The sequence below is a fragment of the Stegodyphus dumicola genome, chromosome X2 (genome assembly GCF_044657685.1).
Source record: "Stegodyphus dumicola isolate Sdum_Otavi_A_Nest chromosome X2, ASM4465768v1".
Classification (NCBI taxonomy): domain Eukaryota; kingdom Metazoa; phylum Arthropoda; class Arachnida; order Araneae; family Eresidae; genus Stegodyphus; species Stegodyphus dumicola.
In genome coordinates, this window is record NC_140781.1 from 183,416,411 (window position 1) to 183,438,151 (window position 21,741).

The 21,741-nt window shown below is 31.6% G+C and overlaps 1 protein-coding gene across 3 annotated transcripts in view; it reads left to right on the forward strand.

The window, feature by feature from the left end:
- Nucleotides 1-21,741, forward strand: part of LOC118203539 (seizure 6-like protein 2) — an 80,047-nt gene that overhangs the window by 5,560 nt on the left and 52,746 nt on the right. For all 3 annotated transcript variants that reach the window (XM_035375824.2, XM_035375823.2, XM_085808755.1), the window contains exon 2: nucleotides 6,506-6,685. In XM_035375824.2, the coding sequence (XP_035231715.1) occupies nucleotides 6,506-6,685 (180 nt within the window). The remainder of the gene's footprint in view (nucleotides 1-6,505; nucleotides 6,686-21,741) is intronic.

A 21,741-nucleotide genomic window follows, 5' to 3' on the forward strand; every position in this document is an offset into this window, starting at 1 on the left:
TTGTCAGCAGGCTGAGCGCGTATTCGAGAGGTCCGTGGTTCAATTCCCGGCGAAGGCGTTGTTCTTTTTCATCTCTCTTGCTTTCAAAAATCCTTATGTCTCCACAAGTTTATAGGAATTGTTTAAAAAAGTCTTTTATTCGTAAATATATTTCGATTTGGTTAAAAACCAGAAAAGAGATCATATATATATTCTTAGAAGGAACTAACTGAAAACTGGAAAGAAGTCGAAGTGCAGGCATACAACTATATATTTTTAATAAGCAATGTTTAGAATCAGAAAACAAATAATGTTTTCCGTTCTGTTGTTGCGACAATGTTTACATTTTTGGATATATCAGGATATCACATATTTTTTAGATCGTTTAAAGCTTCTTGAAGGGAAGCAAAATTCAAGGAGCTTTATTCTCATAGAAATTGGATTGACCTGCATTAAGATAACGATGATCAAGGAGAGGAGGAGATTAGTATAAAAGTAATATATTCATAAAAGGATTGCATCTACTTTAGCTAATCCGATCTAGAGAAAAGATCTCAAAATGGGTAACGGCACTATTTTATAATGGACTATAAAGCAGCAAAATATTGCATAGTAACATGTAAATTTACTCCATTAAATAGATATTATTGTTCTTTTTCTTCAAGGGTCATTACATTTGACTATCAAATTTAGGTCATGGATTAGAAAAATGTCCTTCTTCAATCTGCATATCCGTCCGATAAAAACTGGCAAATATTTGTGCTAATTTTCAGTTATGTGGAATTTGTATTACTGAAAATATGTATAAATAAAAACATTAGTATTAAATTTCTTATAACTTAAAATTAGAAACAGATTCCTCTCTTCCCATTTCAGTATCTTTTTACAGTATTTTGCTCTTCCTTTTTTAAACTTTATTTACGAGGTTTGATTTCTTCAGTTCTGAAACTGCTAAAAATGCGGATTAATTAGCTATCTCTAAAATAATATAAATCATAATTTTTAAAAACGTGAGACGAAAAATGCGTTCATAACTGAGCTTCGATTCTCTTTAAATCGATATATTTTTTTTTTGAGGCAAATAGACTGTAAATAGTATTTTGTAATTAACCTATTTCTTGTCTATGACCTATATCAAGTGGTATAAGGTAGAAGTTATAATGGATTCAGGCCGAGAAGGATTGCTATTTGTTTATTGTCATGTGTTTTTAACTTGTCATGGGTTTTGCATTAGAAATGAAAATGGATCGGGCTGTTTAACGATTTGGTAGTAGTTCGTAACATTTCAGTTTGCTGTAAAGCCCACTCGCATATTTTCAACATTGATTTCAATTTAAAAAAAGGACAGAAAATATTTTTAAATTTGAATGTTTTGCTGAGTATATGGAGGATGAAAACCCATTTAAATCAATGTTTTTCATTCGTGAAGTTTTTTTCCTGTGGTAGACAAACTATTATAAAAATCTTAAGGGAAAATAAAATGATACATTTCTAGATAAAAGAAGCACATTTTTATTTTTCCTTCGAAGTGAAATGCATATAAGTAATGATCTTAAGTGATACGTTTTTTGCAAACAAATTTGCCTGAATCATACAAAAAGCGTAATTTGATAACTAGCATGACTAGGAACATATTTCAATAAATTATAGAATTAATACTAAGGTATGGAGTTTTAATATATAACATTAATGGGGATTGAAATAAGTATTATTTATAATCCTATTGTTACAGGATAGTATTAAAAAGCAAAGAGTTAAAAACGAGGATTTAAAGCGTTTTAACTAAGACGTCATTTCGATTTCCTATATTGCACCACAAGAGTTCACGTGGGGAAAATATCTGACGTTAAAACTTTGCCCTTTATTATTTTTACTATAAAAATTGTTCTTCATAAAATAAAAAAATCGAAATCATTAACTTAAAATATAGCGCAAACTTACTTCAGTTTACTTCTTTTATTTCATGTAACCGTATAGAGTTTATTAGGCTTTTCGTAGCGAAACTTTTGAAAAATCAATTTGCATTTTACCATGACTTACTTACCATAGACCCCATAGACCTTCTGTTGGTTGCCTGGATGTATAACCCATTTACACCAGAAAAGCGAGAACGGGAGAATGCGATAATTCCTTCAAACCATATGATTGAGATCATTGTTAGTTGCATTTAAAATTAAAACATCGTCGATTAATTAACGTTTACATAATTTTCCATGTCGAATCTCCTATTGCAAACTTCTTGTAATTTATTTGATAAATACATTAACTCAGAGGTTCTCAACCGGTGGTACGCGTACCGCTGGTGGTGCACGCAAGAGAAAAATAGGTGGTACGCAAAGAAGCAAAGTGTTTTTAACTATTAAATTCAAAAATTAAAACCTCTACTGATTTTGAGTTTTTCTCTAACACTCGTAAATTTATGCGATCTGAGCTTTGTTCAAGAGTGGTGGTGGTAGTAGTACTTTGTAGTTGTGGTACTAAAGGTTTCCAATTTTTATTTAGATGGTACGCGTTAGTCAAAAGGTTGAGAACCGCCGCATTAACTCATAAGAAACACCTACATGACTTTCCTGTTTTAATAAGAAATACTATGCGTCTTGCTTACTGATGCCTTCCCGAAGCAGGGTACCCAAATTTTTCTAGCAACTTAAATTAATTGTAGCAAAAATAATAAAAATGTTAACCAATTTATGTTACAACTGTAAGTACTCACGCTTCTTATTGAAAGACTGTTTTGAGAAGTAATGTAAATGCATGCATTAGATAATAGGGAGTATAGTAATATAGCTGCGTAAGTAATATTTTCAGCAAATTGAACTTCCTGTAACCGGTCTTTCGGTAGTCGTACTGTAACAAATAAATTGCCATTAAATATCAAACAGTTAAAATATCAGGTGAAAACATATTAAATATCAGGTTAAAACAAAAATGTTGCAAGAGAAATCCTATGCATAACATAACTCGAGCAGAATCATTTAACGGTAGTCATACTGGTTATATTCCTTTATCAAGGTAAATGATGGTACGAAACGTAAATCAAGTAATAGAATTTATATTTTATTATTATGTAAGTGCAAAATTGCCCTTTTAAAATTTATAAATATATTTTCAATTTTTAAATCACGGTCATTCGATGCTAATAGCTTAATATTTTTTTCATGTATAAAGTGCGTAGTATTCTAAGCTCAGCAAAATAAGTTTATCTTCAATACACTGCAAATTTGTTTAAAGTCCGCTATTAAGTGATGACCATAACTTTGACAATAGTGTATACACAACGCTATAGTCACAATCTAAAGCATGGGACAAGATAAACTTGATGATAGTATTAGGTTATGGCATAAGGTTATCTTTGAGCCATGTTGCCTTAAAGAAAACCTGTCGGTTTTTGTCAGTTATAAATTTTGAAACTTGTCATATATATTCGTAATTTAACGGTTTTAAATATTTTCCTATATTTTGAGAGATAGTAAATGCTGCACATGTTCGATACATAAAATTATAAAGTGTTTTCCCGCCTTCTTGGCATGCCTTGGTGGTGTGGTGGTCTGCACACTGGGCGCGTGTTCCAGAGGTCCGTGGTTCGATTCCCGGCGAAGGTTTTGCTCATCTTTCCTGCTTCTAAAATACCTAATGTCTCTATAGTGACACCCGAACTAAAAGGGTGGTGGATGATGATTCTCCACACCCAAGATTTGGCGATTTAGTCCCTAAAACTGCAGTCACCCTTTAAAAGGGGGAGTATATGAAGTGTTTCTCCTGCCTTCTTGGCATGCCTTGGTAGTGTGGTGGTCTGCACACTGGGCGCGTGTTCCAGAGGTCCGTGGTTCGATTCCAGGCGAAGGTGTTGCTCATCTTTCCTACTTCCAAAATACCCAATGGCTCTACAAAATTATGTTTACTGTTGCCCGTAAAATCAGAGGAAGCAAATAAATAAATAAAATTGCCGTAAAATTTTTGGTACTTTAGTACTGAAAAATAACATATAGACTACCTTTCTTCAATAGTCTTAGCTTTCTTTTTGGTCTTATTAATTTTGAAATTTATCACACTTCAGAGACTTGTCCCTGTTACCGCGCAGTAGGTGAGCTGAAACGTGAAATAAATACCCTCATCACCCTTATCTCATACCAAGCTCCATTAAGTAAGAAAAGTCGTGGAATATCTGACTCAAGCCATCTTTTCTCACATCATGCTTTACTCGATAAAACAGCTTCGTAAAATAAATAATACAGTCTAGTGGAAGAGTTCAACGTATTGCCTGAAGGTGCTACTAAAATATTTGCGAGAGCCTTGAGGCAAAACAAGTTGTTTGTAAATAATTGCCTGCTGATTTTCTGAGTAAGGTCGGAGTAAATGCTGGAAGCCCAAGGAGATGGATTCTCATTATAAAAGTTATGAAAATAAATATTTCGTTCTATATTGTATTATTATAACAAATATTTATGACAGTACGAACGAAATGTTTAGCGATGATATAGGTATCAGCATTTGTTTAAAACAATTTTAATTTTCTGAAAATGTCGACTGTTGTTTCTGAAATACATTTGTCAATGGTCGGCGGATAAAAAAATTATCATGAAAATTTATTTGTGTAGGTTGTTAAAAATAACGAAAAGGTTGGGGAAGGTAGAAAAAACTTATTTTATTTTTTAATGAAATGTAATTATTAATTATTAATTAAAAATATTTTGCCCCAGTGAATTCCCAGTGATTTTTGACTCTAATTAATTAAAAAAATAAATAGATGCCCATTGGAAATCAGTTGTATGTGTTACTTAATACGTTGTGATAATTCTAACGATCGCTGTATGTAAACGATTATACGTAAAGTTTTAATGTTAATAATAGCTGCAGGAGTATCGTATCAGTTTGAAAATTATTAATTGGCAAAAATGTACCTTTGTTTCGAGTATGTACTAATTAAAAGCTCAACGTATTTCGAGAAATAGAAGATCGATGTCTTCTCTTCAAAAGTAGGTAATTCCACTAGAAGTAAAAAAAAAACTTACGGTAGACACGCAATTGAAAGCTTTGATTTAACGTATCTCAACATTAATTTCTTGAATTTAACTCTAATTGCTATTATTTTCAGTCGTCTTTGAGCTAAAGTGCTTTAATTTAGCTTCATTTAATTGTTACATTAGATTATTGTTTAAAAGAAATCAGTAAACATAAAAATTTTAAATACGAGTAAAGCCTTTATTAGAAGAAAAGTAGAGCAGAACAAGTTCTAAAAAACGTGCAGTATAAAACTTATAGCATAACTTAAATTTTCGAAATCATACGCTAGTGTCAGTGAATTATTAAAGTACATAATTTATTTAAATAATGTTTCTGAAGATAGTTATTGAAATTGATATTACTCCAGGCTTTAATTAATTATCTTCAAACATGAAAATTCAATGAAAAGATTACCTCTGCACGTCTGAAATAAGTAACGATAAAAATTAAAATTAAGCAACTCGTGACGTATACATACCGTAAATTCAATTCAAAAGCTAGAGTATACGGGAGCATAAAGGATTTCGATGAACTATTCTTCCCTTACCCACGCAAAAGTTAATGTAAAATAGTTTCCATTGTGAAGTACTCCATAAAAGTGTCTCTTTTCGTGGCAGACTGTTCTCCAAGCTTTAATAAGTAAGCATAAAAATAACTTTTTCGAGTTAAATCATTGAAATTGTTATTTAAAAATTAATATAAAAGTTCTTCAGAATTTCACTATACAAAATAATGTTTGTAAACACGATTCAAGTTTTAGCGTTTAAAAAATGTGTAAATAACAACTCAAGCAGCTTCCGTCTATTTCTACTTTTTATTTTCTCGTATAGTATTATTGTTATTAACAGTTAGGCATTCTCTTTTACAGACAAGAAATATCTTGCGTTTAAACACGGAAGGCGAAATGCCTGTCTGAGTGAGACTGCTCCAAAACAGATATACATCCCATTTTTGCATAAGGGTTATCAAAAGTAGCCAGACAGAACGAAAACTGAGTAGCGTGATTTCATGTAAATAAATTAGATAATAAAGTTATTTATTTTCTGTTAATGTTTTCGAAAAATTAAAATTGTGTTAATGCCAAAGGATGTAAGATTTCGCTTTATGACTTTTTAATTTGATAGCACAAGTGTGCTAATAATATTCCTACGTCCTTAATTTTTTTTTTTTCAATCCCTATTGAACATTTTTAAGCACATTTTCAAAAAGCAGGGGAAATCTCAAGTTATTAAACGTAATAACATTATTGATAAAACAGAGTGTAATAAATACGAGAGATTTAATTAAAAAATCTGGACAATTTATCGGACAATTACGTACGGTGAATGTGAAAGTTTCTGGAATATTTTTATGCCTTCAAAATTTTATGTATAAATTAGGTAAGCGCTATTAGTATATATTTATCAGACAAATAATTTTTCTTTATATTGAACATCAAATTCAATAAGTATGTCTCTAACAAACGCTTTTTTTTTTTTTTTTTCTTTCCCGCCTTCATCGTCTTCCTTCATTCCTGACCTAGTGCGTGCCTGCGGCTATCCTGGATCTCCGGCTCATGCCAGCATTGCATTCTCCTCCGAGGTCATCGGCCCTGGTACAGTGGCAACATATACCTGCGATAGTGGATTTGAACTATTAGGACCTGCTCGTCGAGTGTGTGCCGCCAACGGCACTTGGATACCGCTAGGCATTCCTTTCTGTGGTGAGTTGCAATTGCACTTTTTTTTTTTTTTTTTTTTCTTTAGTTTCCTATTCCCCGCCTTATGACGTCATTGCCAATTGAGGTTACATGAACGGAAGCTAAACTGACTCCGGCAATGTATGTTAAAGGGATAAACATATGCGATTTTGTTTCATGACGCAATAGTAATCTTCGTTAAGTTCCTTTGAAAATCCTGCATAATATGGACAAATGTAAATTGAGTTCCGGCCCATAGTTTATATTTAGCGCATCATGCGTAATACAATAGAGGGTGCGCTAAATGGTGTTTGTAGAACCACCGCAAGTATACGGCATTTTATGGTGTATTATACAAATGGTACCTTGTAATCAACATCTTCCCAGATTTTTTTTTTTTTTTTTTTTTTTTTTTTTTTTAAGATAATATATCATCATTTCAATAGAGGGATGTGCTGAATATTTTTCTGCGTAATTAGCATGACCGAAAAACATTTTTAAGCATCCCAAAGAAATAGCATCCTGTAATAAGCATCTTCCTAGAAAATAAGTAATTAAATACATTATTTGCAAATAATTAATATTGTTTTGAGGAAATAAATTATTTGCTTTATAGATATCCTCCTAAAATGCATTTCAAAAGTGCATTGGCTGAAACAACATATTATTATATAAATTTAACAAACATTCTCTATTCGTAAAAAGCAAATTTAAAGTTAATAAATTTAAATGAAATTTAATGCAAACAAATAAATGATTAATTATTGTTGCGAACTAATCTACAATATCATTTAAATTCTGAGAGCATATGTAAAGGGGTCGAGAACATATGTATTAGGTTTGGAGGCAACTTCCCCTTGATAAGTCTGTTTCCTGCCTGCTCAACAATCATTCACTTATGCATTTTTATAAATAAAATTTTTTAGGATTAAATAATCTTTGGAATTTTAATTTTATATTTATATTTATTCATGGATTTTGATACTTGCACTTGATTTACATATGCTGTCAGAATTTAAATGATATTGTAGATTAGTTCGAAACAATAATTAATCATTTATTTGCTTGCATTAAATGTTATTTAAATTTATTAACTTTAAATTTGCTTTTTACGAATAGAGAATGTTTGTTAAATTCAAATTTCATTCCTTGAAGCAATGGCGCAAGAGAATTATTTAAAATTAAATTTAACTTTACTTTATTCTTTAGAAGCAGTATTATTATATAAAGTTACATTCTGAACTGCAGTTTTAAAATAATCATATTGTAATAACTTACAATGCAGTACGTACCTGCAAAAATTAATAGAATGTTCATTATTAATCTCATAAAATTAGATTTTAGGAGTAGTTTATTTTACATTCCTATATAATATCAAATCGTTTTAATAATTTAACCACTCAATAATTTAACTTTTATCTGTTTTAATTAACTTATGACTATTTCAGTGCAGTGAATTAGATACAATTAGGTAGTTTGAGCATTTGTTGAAAAATCACAATATTATACAGAAGGAAACAAAATTCATGATTTTGGAGCCACTGTGTGTACAAGACATAAAAGTATTGTTTAATTTGTTATAAAAATTGTCTAATTATCACATGTCAGAATTCTTTAAGATGCTATCCATATTGAACTCTCAGACATATGTTAACAAATGTTAATAAATGAATGCTAAATTTTTAAATATTTAATTGTGAATTATATTTTAATATATTATTAACACAACTGAAATTTAATTTCTTTCTTAACGGCTTAAATTTTTAAGTTACAGTACAAAGAAAAATTTGTTAACAGCGACTAAGTCGTATAAAGAATTTTGTTAAAATATGCGTAATACTATTTTAAGAACCAAAATTATTGCCAAATTATTTTCCAATAATTATTAAATTATTTGATGTTCAGGTACTCCTTTATAACTATTTTGTGCAATTATTTTCACAATAGCATACGTGTAGTATTTTACACCATCCTAAGTAATATTTCTTACATACAATGTTTCACACCGGTTATTCTGTTCCGATACCTATCCCCCTTCAAAAAAAAAAAAAAAAAAAAAAAAAAAGTGTGTACTGATAAGAATTTCATTTTAACGTCGGGAATGAGTTGCAATTGTTTTCACTATGCGAAGAAAATTACATTTAATCTAAGCCGGAGTTGGTGCCAGCTCACGCCATAAAATAGGTGAGAGCTTTTAGTTGATCCAATTATTTCAGCATATAACAGTTTTCAACCTACATATATGTAATTCCTCCCCCCCCCCAGTTTCGAGTAAATATTTTTCACTATTATAAAGAAAAAAAAAAAAAAAAAAAAAAATTTTTTTTAGAACTCAGTCCTACGTGTTTTCGCCCCTTCCCCTTCTATAAACAAGAGAACGTCAAGTCACTGCTTTCAACGGCATAACACTTTTTTTGTGATTTATTTATCTTGTTGGGATTTGATTTAATCTGGAAACAATACTGCATAACTATTTTGGTTTTCGTTTTATTTTGTATTGTTTTATTGGAAGCTTTTAACATTATTTTATACATTTTCATCATTTGCATTTTTATTACGTGTATTTTCGGAATGGCTCTTAATTCTTCCGGACATCTTATAGGGTTACACTTGATCCGGTAATGCTATTTTAGTCCTATAGCCCTAACAGACGTGAAACGAATTATCTCTGTGTGTGTGAGCATTGACAAAGTATTGAGAAGGTTAAAATAACCTTTTTATTTAATCAGAATTTAGAACATAAGTGCACGATCTTATAGGGTTACACTTGATATTATTTTAGTTCTATAGCCCTAAAAAACGTGAAACGAATTATCTCTGTGTGTGAGAGCCTTGACAATGTATTGAGAAGCTTAAAATAACCTTTTTATTTAATCAGAAATTAGAACATAAGTGTACGATCTTGTGCTACAATGACCACAACTCGTGGTGATGCAAAATAAGTAGAACAGTCCATTTTAACTTAAACTTTGAAGTGTAATCAAAGATTACACAATTAAATAGTATACTAGAAGCAGTCTGTCTAACTCTACCGGAGCGTCAGAATTAAGGTATCGGCAGCGAGAGAACACTAAGCCGAATAATTACAACTATTAGAGCTGATCTAAACACCTAGTGCCCACGCGATGCCAGAAACTCTCTCAGATCCAACAATCTCAATTTAAATACTCGATAATTTGCATTTGGGGGAGGAAAATGCTTAAAGGAGAAGTTATAGTAAAGGCTGAAATCGAAATAACTAATTAATTACCATAAAATTCCTTACAATCTTCTAAAACGAATTATTTTATGTTTTTATACTTAGTTTTTCTTCATCTTTTGGGAGTACGTGACTTTTCTAATCAATAGCTTTATTGTCCGTACTTATGAGAAAAATTTCATTGCAATGTTAAATCTTCAAATCTAATGCCTCTTTTCACTTTTGTATATATGTTTCAAGCTAAATGACATGCCACCATAAACTAGGGCTTGAGTTGCAGTATATTCCATTCTTTCTAAAATCTTGTTTAAAGAACTCCTTAGGCTTACTGGTGCCGTGCGACAAGCCAAAAAAAAAAAAAAAAAAAAAAAAAAAAAAGTGAGGTTGGAGGATTAAAGCTGCTACTAGAAATTTATAAATTGGTTTCTAAGAAAGGTCAATGGTGAAAATAAGCTAACACGAATCAGGTCATTGTTTTAGTATAACGAACGGAAAGTACAGTGTCATAAGCACACCCTCTTTTACGTTTATACGAGTGAATAGGAAACGAAGGCTAATATAAGAATGATGGTCAAAAGCTATTTCAGTTTCGGGCGAAATCGGAAATAAAATCCTCCAGGCTCTTTTGGGACAAAACCATCTAACTAGATTTGTTAGAGTGAACTTTGAAAATTTAGATTATAAGTTTCTCTTTTTTAATGCTTTATTTATTCGTTATTTAACCTATCTTTAATTACCACCATATATATCTGAGAGTTGTTAGCGTACATAAATAAGCATTATTATTACGAAACCTACCGTATATTTTTAAGTTATGAGGTATTTCTCCTGCCTTCTTAGCATGCCTTCGCAGTGTAGTGGTCAGCATACTAAGCGCGTATTCGAGAGGTCCGCGGTTCGAGTCCTGGCGAGAGCATTGCTCATTTCTTCGATTTCCTTGTTTCGAAAAAATTTATAATGTCTCTACAGTGGCGCCCGAACTAAAAAGGGTGGTGGATGATGATTCTCGATTTGGCGATTGGGTCCTCTAATCTCCAGTCGCCCTTTAAAAGGGGAGTATATAAGGTATTTCTCTCGCCTTCTTAGCATGCTTTCGTGGTGTAGTGGTCAGCACACTCGGCGCGTATTCGAGAGGTCCGTAGTTCGAGTCCCGGCGAGGGCATTTCTCATTTCTTCGATTTGATTTCCTTGTTTCGAAAAATTCTATAATGTCTCTACAAAGTTATCCTCCCCCCCCCCCCCGCGCCGAGTTCTTCGAAACTAAAACCGTTTCTTTGAATTCCATCTGAAATGCGTCTTACGTAGTTATCGATTGATCGACTGTCAGTCTCTAGACATTAGATCTGTTTTTTATAAAATTTAATTAAATAATTATCAAATAAAGAATTTAGGTGAAAGCGTGGTATAATTCAAAATTTTTATTATCTTTTATAATAAAATTATTATAAAAGCTGATATTATGCGGATTTCACTTTGTGTATAGATTACGTTAATAAAAGTTATAACATAACAGCAAATACAACATCTATATCAGAGTTAATGAAAGTTCACTATAAGAAGCCGGAAGATAATTTCAAGAGATTATTGACTGTCTTTTCGTGGAAACTGCTTGCACCTTTTTTTTTTTTTTTTTTTTTCTTTTCTTTTAATAACGAGTAGCTGTATAACCTGTTTTGAAGAGCGAGAGGGGAGTTTATCCCCAAATTTACCCCCCTAGGTGCACTTCTGACCCAGCTTTCAAAAGTGGATCTATATTAAAGCAAGTGTAAAAAGTTGAACGTCAAGTCAAGGTCATTTTCAAACAGTTAAATGTCCGGTTACCCATAACAAATAATTTAACATTAAAACATTAGTTCTTATTTTCATTCGCATCGGTATATAAGTATTTCATTTTGTCTGTAAACCTTATGGATGGGAACCATGATGGACGATCGATGATTTCATAGATTTATGAATCCCCTTCTCAGGTGATCTTTCGCTACAATCAGATATTGCGATGTTTACGGATGTTTCACAAAGAATTGCATTGCTAGGAAATTTCTGAAAACTTTCCTAGCTTAAATAGCTTTTGCTTTTTTGTCTGTCAAGTATTTAAGTTTTGAAGTTTGTTCGTCAAAAAACATTGCAAAAAGTGTTAACTTCAAAACATACCTTTAAAATTGTTGCTGGATAAGTAAATTGTTTCCATAGTATTATTTAAGGTGTAAATTTTCTGGGTATCTCAGTGACAGTATTAAACGAAGGACAACTTTTACTATATTAAATTTAACTGCAAATTAGATATGAACTTATTATGGTATTCATTGTTTGGAAGATATACTGACAAAAAAAAAGTGGCAAATATGACTTATAAATTTGAAGTGGCATCGGTTAAGTTCAAACTGAGAAATCTACTATTAGTGAAAAAGTTAAAAAATGCTATTATGAAAACGAAAGTAAACCAACTGTATAACATATTGATTAAAAGATCTAGAATGAAAGTATGACTGTTTAGTTGTATAGAACATTTCTTTCTTTCATGTCTCAAAGATATACAGGAATCACATTTTGAAGCTCTTTATAGAATATCCTTTAAAATATAAAAGTGCATTCAGAAATTATTCAAGAACTAGATATTTAGGTAAAACTGCAGGCAAGCATAGCAACAGTTTTTCGAAAAATTATTGATGCCTGTAGAAATAGCTGAGAAAAATTAACGCCTGTACCAGCCTGTAAGCCAGCATTAACGCCTGTAAGCCAGCATACCAGGCGCAGTGACGACAAGTAAAAGCCAAACGGCCAAGAAGGGATAAATCAGAAATTTGTCCTTTGTTGAAAAATGTATTGACTCTCAACCTGAAAACAAATCTGAATTTTGCCACGTAGAATATGTAATGCCCCTAGCTACTGTGATAAAATGTCGAGGAACCTAATGAACTAAAAAGCAACTTATCGCTGAATTCAAGTACTTAACACGCAGACTCGAGAAGAGTTAAAATACCCTTTTATTCAACCAAAGAAATAATAACATATAGTCCCTTCTCGGGCTTACAGAAAAGTTTCCACTCGGGCTTTTAAATCAGGATAAGAAAATAAGAAACTAATCTAATACTAAACTAAGTAGGCTTATCCGAAGCTAGACACAAATATCTAACTTAATTTAAACTAGCCCGCAATTATCAACAGGCACGTACAATACGGCCGAGCGTAATAGATTCAAGAACGAAGTAGCCAGAAGGCAACACGTGCCACTAAGGACTCCTAAGCACTCTCTCTCAAAGTAAGTTGAACTTCCTTTAAATACTTCTTCTAACTCATTTGCATTCAACGCGATTCTAAAAACTCATTCTGGTAGGGAGTTGTAAGTGGGAAACAAGAATTGAAAGGAAAGGATTTCAAAATTAAAAATAACTGTTATAAAATTAACATACATCTTACAAATCTAATAATGTTTTCAATAAAATTTACAATCATAAAACTACGTAACATCAACAAAAATAAAATACAATAAAATATAATCATAAAAGCGCATCGCATTTGCAAATCATGCTTTATAAGAATGATCTTGTTCAAAGCATATGTTAGTGTAGCTTAAAAGGTTTAGTAGTAAAAAGGAAAGCAAAAAATAATATTAGAAATCTTTAATGAAATCGTTGCAATATGCACTTTAAGCCAAGTAAATGAAAAAAATCGCAAAAAACACTTTACTATCTGACATCGTTTACTATTAATTCGTATGTTGCTGTACTTAGATATGCGACACTTTGCTTTCTCATATGGCACTTATGAGTAAGATTTTAGCACTTCAACACTTTTGAGAGAATATACGATTGATGTCGACTTAGTTAATTTATAGCTTATTTTTTTTTTCTTTTAAAAGTAAACAGTTTCTTAGAAATTTTATCATGTGGAACAATATATACGTAAGTTTACGCAGACAAATCTGAAAACCATCTTGGAAAATATTTCGTAGTTTTATAGGAAAAAATTGCTAGAGAATCATGATTCAGTTTTCATAGCCATTTTTAGCTGTCGCATTGAATGAAATTTTACAAATCTTGTTAAGTAAATTGCAAAGAATTATTGCAGACATTCACTGGGCACTCGTAAAGCAAAGATATTCATAGTGAAATTCATAATGTATTTACATTTTAATGCAACAAGACGAATCTCGAAAATATGCTAAAGCTTTTTTTCAGATTTCCTTATTATGTTGATAATATTCACATCTTTTGCAGAGCAATTCCAGAATAAAATATTTTTTCCAAAATTCACCTTAAGAAAGCGGATCTTATATTAATTGTATTCTAAAACTTTTTATAGCAAAATTTTACCTTTGATCGTTAGAATCGATATCATAAAACGAGGCTACTTTGTTTAAAAGTTGCTTCTTTGAAAAAAATCATGCTGTAAATTACGGCATGAATAAATGTACCGTAACGCCAACGAATGTAGGGAATATGCATCGCTGAAAATTGTCTTTCCTAGATGTAGCGCAGCTGTTGAGACGACAGTTTCTTTCAAATGTATGAGAGAAAATCTTTTTTTAGGATGCAGCAGAGGATAAAATCACGCAAAATATATTATATTAATAGTTAAAGTGATGTAAACAAACATGAAACTTTTTATGGCAGAAGTTATCCTAATTTTCTACTTTTTTCTCCCTCCACAAGGAAATAGAACAGTATCTTCAGAAAATGAAGATATGAAGTTTCGTGGATTATCGCAAGATCTTCTGGACACCTGTCACGCAGAAACGTAATTCTGAGAAATTCAGAAATTGAACTAGAAAAAAAAATCTATTAGCATATGATATAACAAAATAATCTACGTTTATTACAAATGCAAAACTTATTAAATCCAATCCTCGAAACAGGTAAATACTAACAATTTCACCGAATGTTAAGGATGCACTGAGTGTTGCTCTAAATTCTGTGTTAAACTAGTTCGAAGAGTATTAATTTTTAATTTTTAAAATCATTTGAGGAATTATGTTGTATTTAATTGATTGATTAATTTATTTTGTCAAAGGATGCGAGTTCTGCGCGTTAAGAAGGATATCTTCGGAGACGATTTTCTGAAGGAAACTTCCGTATTCACGGCTATGCATGAAGGGAAACCACGAAAATCCATGTAATCAGCTCGTTCACTAGAACTCGAACACCTCGTGTGAACTACTTGGAATATATTTAGTTCAAATAGAAAGAAAGGTATTTTAAACTGTATTATAATAGATAAATCAGCGCGAAACCGTGCTTCTGATATGAGGAGTTGTTAGCTAATGAGATATCATCAGTCTGACTAATCCTTCTCTGTAATATATCCCGACATTATGGATAAGACTACTTTTTCTTAACCATCTTTGGGCACATTCGTTGGACTGTCGTGCTGCCCAGGCCGATATGTTCTTATAATTGACCCCCGAATTTCAGAAAGCCAGTCAGAGTCCTTTTGAAATCCATCAGACGGTTATGAATTCTTTCAAGCTCTGAAAAGCATTTTGAGCAACGTTCTTCTCGAGTTCAGATTAGGTAAATTTTAGTTTTGTATGCATAAATCTTCGATTTTACATGCAATAACTATCTAAAAAGTGAACTACCACGATTTTCCTTATATCAGCTACAGTTTTAAGGGGGAGTATTATTCAACTTTAATGGTTTTCAGATGTCTCTGTGACATTCTTGTATAAACATTTTTCAAACGTCACACCAACGATTCTACGTGCTGTAATTACATTTTGACTCGTTGTATTTTGATACCAATAAGTAAGTATATATTATTTAAAATGAAACAAGAACCTTTTTTTAGCCATTGATACATTTGCATAAAAGTCCAACGCAATTGTTAACAAACGAGCATCAAAGTTACGTAATAGTGGCTTTCCGAAAACCAGTTGAACCTCTCGCAACTGCTAAATCGTCAGTAGTTTAAAAGTATAAAATTTTCGTTTTGTACTAAATTCTCTGTAACTCGTTTTTTAATTAAATAATATTGATTATTTTCCATAATGGTAGTAAACTGACAATTTAAAATGAAAAATGTCTAAAAGAGCTCTGAAGAATTTTTTATAGGTGAGCTAGAATTTCTTCTATGAGATTCTACTCCAAATCTTAAAAATATGCTGGTACTGAAAGTTCTACAAATTTTATGAAAGAAACCTGAAGTAATATTGTTTAGTATATATTCATCACAGTTTAGATCTTCACAGGGCCGATACTAAGATTTTTGCCGCCCAGTGTAACATCTGCCGCATCTAGTGGTTCCACCGGATTCTTCGCAACGTGTGTGCCTCTGTTTTCCGCCAGATTTATTTGTCGCGACATAAATCAGCTGTAGGCGACTAACTACTCAAAATATGAGGTGTAGTATTTTGGAAATCAAATTATCATACTGATTTTCTGAGAAAAAGTAACATTTTACTTCTAAGTTCTGCGTCCATTTATAGGTCTTTCCCATGCCAACATTTTAGATGTATGTCAGAATGACGAATAAAGTTAAGGCCGAACTTACTGCCCAAAACGAATGACCCAAATAATCTAATTACTCTAAAAACAAAAATTTCTAACGAACTTAAAAAAGACTAGAGGGGAAAAAAATATATTGATGAAACTGTCGACCTTGAACAGTAGACAACGAGATTCTTTTGTTCTTAACGGAGTTATTGTCGCGTGAAGAGAAGAGCAGAATTGCCGGAAGTTGTCCATACTGATATGCTTCCCTGGCGAAATGCGGTCCTTTTGAGGTCAGTCGGCTGGACTACTAGGGAAATAATTTCATTTATCTGATGGGGAAATTACTTGTTATGGCAAGTGAATGGTTGTGCAGAAATCGCTGAATCTTCAAATGCGCGATCAAAATGTGTGCTTCAGTATATCATATAATAATGGGAAATTCCTTTTAAGGGCACTGTGGGACACTAGTGACATACTGGGAACTTAGCACCATTGTGAAGTATCTGGAGCAGAAACACCTACACGAGCTAATAATAGAGTGAAGATTTGGATTGAATTGCTGCTTTGAGGAATGTCCTCTGTATAATTTGGACATCACGTGTCTTTCTCAGAACCTCAATGTATATTTTTAGTTTGTTTGTTTATTTAAATTTGGAAAACAGTCTTTTCTTAGTTACAATTTATTGGGCTCACTCGAATATAAATTCATTTCCACCATAAATAGTTCCAAAAAGAAAAAGTTCAATGTACATGTTCTCTGTTGCAGCAATAGCCATGTACACATTAAAAACGTTAAACCTTTCTTTGTTAACATACAAAATTTGTTTAATGTACAATTGTAATACCATTTTTGATAGAGATATTTTACAAAAAACAAAAAGTGTTTAGCTTTTTGGAACTTCTTTAAGATAAACTGTTTTGGAACTTTGAGAAACAGAAAAAAATTTTAAACACAATAGTGTGGTAATATATTGAATATTATTTTAAGCCAGTTCACATATTCAATGGAATTGTCCAATATCTTGAAGCACTTTAATATTTTTATCGAAATTCGTCGTCGTTGTTTGCCGCAACTTAAGTTTGTTTCATTCATCCTTCTTTTCCGTCATTTTATCTGAGTTGTGTTAAGAGAGAAAATTCTTAAAAGTTCCTGTTGGACTTTTCAGTTCAGGTGTGACAACATTTATTCAGTACACAAGGTTTAAACCTAAATACTAAATGAAATGAACAAAGTTGAGGCTTCAACACTAGCTGAGATCTGATAATGATTAGTAATAGTAATAATAATAACATCTAGAAGAATCAAAATGAAAGTAATAACAAAAGTTTAATTAAAAACCATCTGAGGTACAATGTAAAATTAACGAATAGGCATATTACAATAATTAAAAATAGTAAGAACGGATATGAAAATAACGGTAATACCAAACAGTGTTGACAGCAAGGAACTCCTAATTAAATTATTTGAATTACTTTAACGTAATCCTTAAATGTTCAGTGTAAACCCTCGCTCACTGCTAGCACTTGCTATACAGAATTTTAGGTTTTCCATTAATTAGATTAAAATAGTACACGCGAGGAAACAAATTTGTGCCATCAGTCCTACCATTTTCAAGATTAAAACATATACTTAATTTTTCTCTTTTAACATTAAGTTTTCTTCCGTAGCAGCGTTTGTTGTATCAAAATAAACAAAATAGCAGAAAACTCAAACTAAAATAAACAGAACTAATTGTTCGTAAATAATAGTAATAAGCCAATGATAGTACTTACAGCTCTTATTTTTTTCTGAATTGCTTAAGAATGCAGTTAAATATCTACCTAGTTTTTTTATCACTTCTGATTGTGACTTGGTTTCGAAGATAAAATAATTAATGTTCTGATTGATTCTTGTACTATGGTTGCATATGGATGATGATTCTAAACCTACATTGACTTTCAAGCATTTGGAGTGACCCAGTTAAAGGGGGAAAAGATCAACAAAGATTTTTAGCGCAGTAAAACTTTGTAAGTTTTAGCCTAAGTTTTTAACAGTTATTTTTGAGTTAAAGCTCCTTTCTTATCTATCCTAATTTCAGTTTACAATTTCCTACCAGAATGTGTTTTTAGAATCGCGTTTAATGCAAATGAGTAGGAGTAGTATTTAAGTCGAAGTTCCACTGACTTCCAGAGAGAGAATCAGAGTTTCTGACTAACGCACGTTTGCCTTTTGGCCATGTCTCTCTAAGCTGTACTACGCTCGGCCGTATTACAGGCCCTTGATAGCTTCGCTAGCTAATTCCATATTTAGGGGCCAACTAGTTAGTGTGTTAGCTTCGGATACATCTCTTTAGTTAAGCATTAGTTCTTATTTCTTACGCTTTTCAGTTTAAGCCCAAGGCTTGAAGGCTCTGCTATACGTCCTGAGAAAGGGGCCGACTGTATATCTTTATTTTGAGCAATAAAAGGTAATTCAGAAGTCAAACAACAAAAAATCAGCGTTATAGTTACAAAATTTTCACAGACAAATTTTCTACACATTTTTTCCACAAAATGTTTTACAAAATTTTCTGTGAAAATTTTGTAAATATAACGCTGATTTTTGTTGTTTGACTTCTGAATCAATAAAAGGTAATTAACCCTTCTTGAGCTTTACGTTTCTGTTACTGAACTTATTATTCGCTTGGCTGTTAGTGTTTTTTTTTTTTTTTTTTTTTTGTGTGTGTATATCATAATATTATTACGCATATAGTCCAAGAAAGAAGGTAAAAGAAATTTTCATAGAAATGCAGCAGTACATCTTCCTGCATGGAAAAATAAAGAGCTGTGAGAGAAGTAGTAGACCACGTTTATTTTTATATTCTGATTGATTCCAATACAGGGACAGAAATTATACTATAGGTTTTTTTACAACAGGCCGCAAAATTTTAATACAGTGCACGTTTCCACTTTTTAATCTGTAATGCAGAGTGGATATAAATATGAACAGTGGAATTCCATTTATGAACCATAATGTGTTTCAGATTTATTTGGCATGTAAAAAAAGATTAAATATATTATAGAGATATGCTGCAGTCTGAAACATTTAGTCCTTGGAATTTTCTTGATTGCTATTTAGAAGAAAAAATAACATTTTCCCCGGCAATTGAATCTGAAGTATAAAATATAATATATATATATATAAATGCAACTAAGCAGGATGACACCAGAAATTTTACAGGAGAAGTGAAGTGTTTCCATATAAGAAACGCCACGTGTTTTTAGAGCATAAGTAAAATTTCATATCCCGTAATATTAATTTATCTGAATATAAGACAATGTTTCTCACCCTTAAAATGCACTTTCGCAAACCATACTCGTCTTATGCATGCTGCCTGAGTTTAAAATTATGGTCATATAATTTATTCATTTGCCCCTTATATTATGTTAAAAAAATATATTTACATAGTTTTACCTCAGATGATTCAGTTGCTTTTTTTGTTGAATACCACCAGTAGGTCAAGCTGACTGTGAAACAATCTTGCATGTAAAATTCAAGGCAGTCTTATATGCGAAGTGTTTTCGTATTCAGATTAATAAAGGATATATATTTGCATAAAAAATACTGATTTTATAACTAAAATCAGATAAAGGAAAATATATTGCTAAGTTTTTTGTTGCTTTGCAAACCTCCCCACTTCATATAAATCATGACAGTAGTTAATAACGACATAATTCGAGTAAAGATGTTATTATTTCGCAGAAATCTCTACGTTTATATTTACGAATAAATTTTATGAGGCTTATTACAATAATAGAAAACAGATATATTTTTGCGAATAAATTCTAAACGAAAATTAAATTCGTTACAAAAAATTACTAAATAACATTTAAACATTTTACTACATGTAATTGCCATATATGAAAACATGTATGATATTATGTATAAAGTTATAATTTTCAAATTATTCGTAAAAATGTTGAATTTTGAAATAATTCTGCCCTCTTCCCAACTGTCTTAATTTAAGCCTGAGAAGCCCCATCTTGGACCATAGTTTTAGGGCCTTCCTGAATTTCGGAAATTAGCCAATAATAATTATATGAATGCGTGGTAGCTCTCATATAGCCACAAAATAACTTAAGCACGAACTAACACAAGTATGGTTTGCTTGCAAGGAACCTAATAAATAAATTGCAGAATTCATGCATATTTGGTTACTTTGCTTGCAGTTTTGAATGGATTGTGCAAGTAGAATCAATGACTGGTCCCAGAATCTGTTAATTTGGGAGAATGATAAGAGAAGCAAAGTTGAAAATAAACTTATTTTGTACTTTAAACCTTAAGTCTGTGCAAGACAATATTAAATTTATCACTGCTTTTAAAAGAGTTTTTTTTTTTTTTTTCGACAATGTGAAACATATTTCAATTGTCAATAGTGATCCGACATTTAATTTTCTATTTTTAGTTTCTTTCTTATTTATTGAGTTTTAAATTAACATATTACACTTTAATCAGTATGTTTGCTATTGCAGCAACATTCCGATGCATTTTGAAAGATCAAATTTTAGTTTGCGATCATGTGCTTGGGTCTCATTTACTTTTCATTTTATCGATTCATTAAAATAAAGGTTTCGCATAGTATATTACTGGGGAAAGTAAAGCTAGTTTATTTTGCTTCGTTTGAAATGATGGATCATTCAGCATTCTGCAGCCATAAATGTTTTGCATAGTATACTACTGTGGCAAGCAAAGCTAGCTTATTTTGCTTCCTTTGAAATGATGGATTATTCAGCATTCTGCAGCCATGAATTTTCATATTTCGCTAACACAATCAAAAAGTGTAAATGATGTTAAAATGATCTCTACCGTACAAGCTGCATTTAGTTTGAAATTTTCGCAGAACGAAGCTTTTCCATGGGAGTTCATTTCTTGTATGTGCAATGAAGAGGAAATTCAAAAAGCGAACTCGAATCCTTTGTGTTCATAGTGAGTAAGAATTAAAATTGCAGTTACTATGCTTTCAATAAGTTCTATTAGCTTAGCAACGATGCACTTCAGTGACTGTTTTAAGTTCTTGAATGGTAAACCACTTTTATATCATTCGAGCGTTGCACTTAAAACAAGCAGACTGCAAGGAAATGGAATGTTACAAATGCTTCAAGGAAGGAAACCTTTTAAGTTTTGGTTGTGTTTTATGATGGAAGGCATCCAGCAGGTTGTTCATGGAGTAGAACGCTGCTGATAAATGTTGACAAACGTAAATTATTCGGAAACTATGATTTATTATGTCTAAGTAGTTTGAGAACTGAACTGAGAAGTTTGTGGCTCTTTGAAGAATTTTTTGTACAAATGCTCGCCCTGCTTACTTCGGTAGTTGATTCTTAAGCTAGCATTATTACACTGAAGTGTATAATGCTTGAAGCGAAATGTATCTTGAAAGTGTTTAAAAACCTAAAATAATAGTTATCAAAAGTTTTTTTTTTAATTTCAT